General features: G+C 42.4%; 1 protein-coding gene across 1 annotated transcript; it reads left to right on the top strand.

The window, feature by feature from the left end:
* Positions 1 to 551: 551 nt before the first annotated feature.
* LOC134062211 (uncharacterized) lies at positions 552 to 5,307 on the top strand. Its single transcript, XM_062518155.1, has 14 exons — positions 552 to 835; positions 1,380 to 1,487; positions 1,634 to 1,708; positions 1,803 to 1,868; positions 1,996 to 2,127; positions 2,438 to 2,762; positions 2,872 to 3,157; positions 3,268 to 3,501; positions 3,591 to 3,682; positions 3,774 to 3,878; positions 4,076 to 4,269; positions 4,421 to 4,585; positions 4,722 to 4,966; positions 5,202 to 5,307. Exons 1-14 carry the CDS (start codon positions 594 to 596, stop codon positions 5,222 to 5,224), a joined length of 2,292 nt encoding a protein of 763 aa, XP_062374139.1. The 5' UTR covers positions 552 to 593; the 3' UTR covers positions 5,225 to 5,307.
* The last annotated feature ends 1,957 nt before the right edge of the window (positions 5,308 to 7,264 follow it).

Here is a 7,264-nt window from a genome sequence, read left to right as displayed (position 1 = left end):
TGATGTAAGAAGTAAGCATATTTAATCCCTGCATCGCGTGCAAACTAGATCCACTGTGGTCGATCTTCAGTGAGTTTGCTTGTTGTATATTAAAGGCGCATATAAAGCCAAGACGCTCTCCCCCATCTCCAATTCCGACCATGCTACTGTACATCTTATGCCGACCTATAAGACGGAGCTAAAATCATCCAAACCCCAACGAAAAACTGTGTTGCAGTGAACTGAGGACGGCATAGAGACTTTAAGAGGGTGTTTCTCATGTACAGATTGGAATATATTTCATAGCCTTGACCTTAAAGCTGCCGTCGGCAGCATTTTTTTAGTCATATTAGCTTGAACTGTCATGGGATTCCGGAAGTAGACTATTAAATAGGCTGTTTAGGAAAAATCGCGAATTTTCTAGCTCCCTCTCAAGCCTGTAGTCGTGCTCGGAAAAATCGAGCGCTCCCGGTTTTGTTTAACCAATCACGTTAGGGGTCGCTACCTGTCAATCACAGCTTGTGCACACGCTGCTATCGAACCCGCCCCCCCTCCCCCCACACGCACGAAAGTTCTTCCTGTCAGAGAGCATAGATATCAGCTTCTTAGCGGAAATGGCGGAGCAGTGGAGAAACCTAAAATTTCCCATTCCACCTTTGCCAACCACTGCCTACACATCCAAAACTACCAAGAAGAGGAAAACAGAAACGGAAAAAGACGTTCGGAAAAAAGAAATTGACCGAGCGCGGAATAAAACTCGTGTCAACATTGGAGTAGCATTTGAGAGGTGGAGGGAACTACGGGACCTCAAAGGCTTCAAGATAGATGCAGACTTGGCCATATTTCTTCTGGACAGGTAATTACAGATGTTTTATGAATCTCTTTCTTGTTTTATGGTAGACATCGGTTACACTCGGTCTAGTTATGTTGAGCTCCGGTATTGGTGGGCTGTTGCTAAGGTGTAGCAGCTAGCTGACGTTATGTTCTTATGTGGCTAACGAGTACTCAGGCTAACGTTATCGATAGTTGTTTAGTATTAGCTATGCTTATGGTGTGCTGTTCTGTTTTGTAATTATGTGCTATTGTAGACTTCTTGGTGTGTTGATTCGGGTTTTCTATTGATGTTTTTATACTCTAAAACTCACAAGCTAAGCTGCCCAATTGACTAGACTTGACTGGCTATTCTAAGCAACATTAGCTGATGGAAGTAGTGCTTCTTACTAAGCTAACGTTATCACGTTAGTCGTTATAACTGCCATTCGACATCGAAGTAGTAAAAACCCAGAGTTCGAATGTGGATAGTTCTGTTTTTGCATCACTGTAATGCTGCTTTTATGACTATGGTTTGAGCTGGTAGCTGCTACAGATGATAAAACATATTCTTGTTTATTTTGTTGCAGTTACCAGGCAAGTTCTCTAGCTGTGACATCGACTCCATCAAAACGCATGAGAACAACACAGTTGATGCCAGCATTTTCAACAATTGTTGGAGAGTCCCTGTCTGATAGGTAGGATGACTGTTATAAATGTCTGCAAGTATTCATTGGAAAGTAATTGGATTAGTATCATTTTTTAAATTACAGTTGGCAATATCTAACATGTGTAAACCTGTGCATGTGGAGAAAACACTTAGTTATTATTCAATTGTGTACAGAGAGGATGACTTTTCTGGAGAGGGATTGCTTTTCAGTGAAGTGGATGACAATGCCATCCATACTTTAGAAGAAAGGTAAATTTATTTTGATAAAGACTCGTTTTACATTCCTACAAAATCACTGTATGATGAATATTGATACTGATTTTCTTTCTGGACATTTTTGTAGCATGTCATCGCTGGACTTGCAAGATGACATTGATGAGAATGCTTTCAATAACATTGAAAACTCATTGTAAGTGGTTGGCCTACTGTGAATGACATGCTTCTATTTAGAAGTTCACTGACTAATCAGCTAATGGCTAATTTGGGGGAAATGCGGTTGTTTTGACATGAACTAATTTCTGGGTCCTTACATGCAGCATTGATTGGGCAGAGGACGAGACCTGGTCTCCAGGTGAGGAGTCAGATGTCTCAACATCAGAGGGTGAGACAATAGAGGAGAGTGATGATGACGACGATGATGAAGATTATGTTCCTCCTTTCTGTGTACGGTAAGATATGGAATTTGCCATGCAGTCGGGCTATTCTTGCTCTATTGTTTTTCCACTACAACATGGTGCACTTCACAGGTACACTCACTACAGATTACTGTACACTGTCCATGGCATTTTTACAGTGTGTATGTTTGCCTGTCTGCTACTGTAATATTTCCACCATTAGATAAATCATGAGTGAGTCTGCCTGCCAGTGTTGATACGAGTCTAGCTCCTGTATATGCTATTATCTACTCCTATATATATTTAATGATACTGCAGTTTGATTAGTTACATGTTTTGCTCATTGAGATTCCTTTGCCTACAGTGCTGGTGGAGCCTTTGCCACTAAAATATGCCTGGAAGATCTTCAGACCATCAGCATGGAGGACACTGTACATGATTCTTCAGACATCGAAACATCTAAACCACCGCCAGTGCCTGGAGCAGTTCAGGTTGACAAAGAGGATATCATCGTCGGTCAACGAGCATCCATAGCCTACCATGTTTGTTTAAAACAGCTTGCGGAATATCTCTTGCTACCAATTTCACTCTGTCCAAAGAAAGACCCTCTGACGTCTTTGGAATGTGGTGCTCCTGGACCATTCCATATCCAGTGCAAGGAGAGGGGTACAGCGGTCATCCTAGAATGGGTATGTTGACACTAACACATAAATCATTTTTCGTTCAGTTTGTTGTTGTTTACATAAACTGTAACACCCCAAAACACACACACACAATAACTATTTTTTTCCAACCTAGATCTGTCCAAACAATCACTGTGTCTGGCAATGGAACTCACAGCCTACATTCAAGTTTGGGATGCAAGCTGGGGACTTCATGTTGGCCACCAACATTCTCTTGTCCGGGAACAATTATGCGAAGATTGCGCTTTTGTTCAGATTCTTGAACATGGGCATAGTAGAGCGGTCCAACTTCTTCCGCATACAAGATGCATACTGCCCTGAAATCATCAAAGACTTCTGGCACGACAAGCGGGCAGAGGTTATATCCAGGCTGCAGTCAAAGGACAGTGTTGTAGTTTTGGGTAAGTATAGCCAATTTGGAACACTTGACAACTGTCTCATTAGACTGTACCTGTTACTGTCTTCAGATTTGAGAATAAATGTTTTTTTGTTGTTCAACTACTGTTCATAGCTGACGGTCGCATGGACAGCCCTGGATTCTGTGCCCAGTACTGCACGTATACAGTCATGGAAAATGACACCAAGGAGATTGTATCTGTTGTCAACATCGACAAGCGTGAGACGCAGAGGACATCTGTAATAATGGAGAAGGAAGGCTTCATCCGAAGTTTTGAAACACTCTGCCAGGAAGTCAAACTAGCTGAAGTTTGTACTGATGCCCACACACAGATATCGGCTCTTTTCAGTAAGTCCATTTGAGTAGTGTTGGTCCAATTAGTAACATTTGAGATCTCTGTGGTGGATAGTAGGTGTATATGTTTCAATATTTTCCAGATCCAAACCGGGGGAAGTTCAAAGACAGTGGAGTGCTGCACACTCTGGACATGTGGCATGGGTCAAAAAACCTTGGGAAGAAGATCCATGCTGTAAGTATTCATAACAATTCCTATGAGATGATTTGGATTTCATAGATAATGTCTGATATGATATTCTATCTTCTGTTTTCTTTCTTTTCAGGCAGGTCAGCTCAAGGGGTGTTCTATCCTTCTGCAATGGAGCAAGGACATCTGCAACCATTTTTGGTTCTGCTGCAAAACAGCTGACAGTTATCAGAAATTCTTTGTGAGTTGTATTAGTACTCTCAAATATCTAAATCATTACAACAGTGTTTTCTTCTTCGCTACAGTGATGTGTGACAAAAACTACCATTTTGCTACAGTAAATATTGTTACAGGTATAGGTGTGACAAGCACCCTCTTGATTTGATCAATTGACTTACATTGCAGTTTTTGAGTTTTGCATTGCCTTTTTTTCCCTAGGACATGTGGATCGGCCTTTTGCACCATGTGACTGGAGAACATGAGTGGGCCCTGGATGCCTGTCAGCACGGCCCCTTGGACGATGAAAGGGATAAAGAATGGATCCAGAAGGGGTCTGTGGCGCACAAGGCTTTATCAGAAATCATTCTGAATGAACGCTGGCTCCACCAGGTTCCAAAGTACCTGCACTTCAGGTAGTGATAGAATCTGAATTTCTGCTAAATGTATTGAGAAATGGGAATGCTGTGTTCTGTTTGACTTGCTTTTGTGGTGTGACACAATTAGTATATGTAGACAACATATTGGAATGACACTATTTTCAAAATGTTCCTTCAATATTTGTAGGTCAACTGCTGAGTTGGAGTCTTATCACAACCACATCTTGATGTACGCCAGCAAGCGCTTCAGTTTCAGCCCTCCAGTGTACGAAGCCAGAATATTGCTCGCAGCCCTGGACTACAACCACCATGTCCACAGGCAACCCAAGAGAAGGCGTGATGGCTCACTGGAGTAAGTTATAAAAACAACCATGTGATAAAGATGTAGGAATCCATTTAAAGATGAACTATGATGCTATGGCAGTCATTTTGTTGTTTCAGGGCATGATGCTGCTGGTCATTTATTGGCTTTGTAATTTGTTGATTAGATACCGCAAAGTTTTCAACAAGAAGTCCAGGAAGTGGAGTTTGTATGCTGTGAAAGAGGACAAGGACTACAGCTACATTCAAGACCTTCAGAGGGCTGTTGTCAGAAAACGGGTGTCATCAGGACATGGTCTACCGCGAGTATCCCAAAAGAGGCCGGACGACCCTCGGCAGCACGGAGTACTGTCTGGTGTCCCAGCTCCAAGTATTCAGGAGCTATTGGAGAAGCAAGTCAGGCGGGGCCTTGGTAAGTGGTAAATAGTGTCTGGACATTGCACCTCACTAAAAATCCAGCGGTATTGTCTGCTGTGAACATTTCAGACTTCAGTCTGTTGTACTCAAAGCAAGATAGACCTTGTTAGAACTTTAATAAAAGAGCAAGCCCTGGGGTGGACATACTGAATTGTTATCTCAATAACAAGGAGTGTATTTTGTTGGATCCCTCATAATCATTATTCAAAATCTTTATTATCTTACTACAGGTACCACATTGCCACAGACGTAGAGGAATGGAAGGCTTTACACAGGACTAGTGCACCTTATTTTGCATTTTCCCCAATAAATGTTATTGTATTTAAAACTTGTTTAATCAATTCATGCATATTACAGTCTTTGTAGACAAGTGTACAATAAAAGCTAGTGATGCATTTGTTTGAGGAAGTCTTCAAGCACACAGACAGAATTTCAAATATGGCACTTTATTAGATAAAAAAGTAGTTTTAAAAAACTATATACAGTATTGCACAGTATTGCACAGGATATGAACTATTTACATTGTTAAAAACTTGAAGGTGATTACACCCTTCTGGGTACGAAACCAGTATATTGTCCATGTGGGTCAGGGAAGCGGTCACGAATGGCCCACACACAGCAGCTGGGGATGACCACTCTGTGTCCTGGACCCAGGATCCCGCACCTCCAAGCGACAAATTGTCTGTATGCTGCATGTCTGTACTGTCTGTTGTCCTCCCCATCATCTGGCAAGTCCACCACAGCACGCAGCTCGTTCCACAGAACTCGAGCAAAGTACAACCCTCCCTCTTCTAAAATATAGGCCTCCATGTCAGGTAGCTGCGAAATGCACCTTGCAGGCGGTTGGTTGCAGCATTTTCTCTCCAGCAAGGTTGGCATTTCTCTGCATCTCTGACAGATACACCATGATGGTTGTCCCGGGACAGGAGGCCCTGTTGGAGGGGCATCAGGTAACATACTGATGATGTCGAAAATTATACTTGGCTGCCGAGACAACTGCCGCTCCAACGCTGCGTGTGCCTGCTCTAGGTTCAAGCTCCGTATCTGGCTCTGAGGAAACAAAACAGAGCATATGTTTTATAAGAATAACAAATGACAAGAAATATGAAACGTAAGAAAATAAAGTGTATATGGATTCTGTCGGAATGCAAATACTTACACGTCCGTGTGCAATCCTCTGAGAGTGTAGTTGATGTACTCTAATGAGGTCATCTTGGCTGAGGTCCTCCCGTGTGCGTCGATTTCGACGCTGTGCGCCTCGTCCACGGCCCCTGCCCCTGCCCCTGCCCCTGCCTGATGCTCTACCTCTACCCGTCTGGGATCTGCTTGTATTATTTGGGGGGATATATTCGTCGTCGTCTGACGCCGGTGCTACCGTCTCAAAACTCTATTTACATAAGGTAAAAAAGAGATACAAATCAATGTAAACGGGCGAGTTACATTACAAAGCTAATAGATAGCTAGGCTATTTCTGGCTGTAAACATATGCTGCACTTGGGATACATTTCAAACTTCGTTTTCACACCAAAACGTACCACTGTACAATACGTTTTTGTGTGAAAACGAAGTTTGAAATGTATCCCAAGTGCAGCATGTTTACAGCCAGAAATAGCCTAGCTATTTATTAGCTTTGTAATGTAACTCGCCCGTTTACAATAGAACATATATTAACATAACGCTATACTGTCAACACAGTTCAATACGCTTATTGTTGAACTGTGCCGACAGTATAGCGTTATGTTAATATATGTTTATTTATCTATTATCTGAGCAGAACAAGTACCGTGTCTTCCATGTTGAGCGTGAGTTGCTATGGTTGCTATAGACACCGTTTGACAGCCCACAGCTGTGCGTACCTCGTCTCCAGAGGGGGAGGGGTTTGGGAGGCGGTTGGGAGCTCCGAGCTGGAAAGTTCTATCAGTTTGAATTTTCCGACTTTACATTCGGAATTTGGAAGACTTGCCAACGGCAGCTTTAATGAAGCAACAGAAACAATAACGGACTACGTCAATTTTTGTATAGACAATGTTATTCCTAAAAAGACTGTCTTACATTTCCCGAATAATAAGCCGTACATAACTAAAGACGTAAAGGCCTGCATAAATAAAAATAACTGGGCTTTTAAAAACTAAGACCGGGCCGATTTAGCAGCAGCGCGGAAGGAACTAGACAGTCTGCTAAAAAAGGCTCGAGACAATCAACGAGTGGCCATGGAGCAGGGTCTCAATAATGCCAGCAACAAAAAACTTTGGGATTCCTTGAAAAAGATGTCAAACATGGCCTCAAACAAAAC

This window comes from Sardina pilchardus, chromosome 17 (genome assembly GCF_963854185.1).
Source record: "Sardina pilchardus chromosome 17, fSarPil1.1, whole genome shotgun sequence".
NCBI lineage: Eukaryota > Metazoa > Chordata > Actinopteri > Clupeiformes > Clupeidae > Sardina > Sardina pilchardus.
Note: the sequence above shows the minus strand (reverse complement) of the source record. Positions and strands in the feature narration are given on the sequence as shown.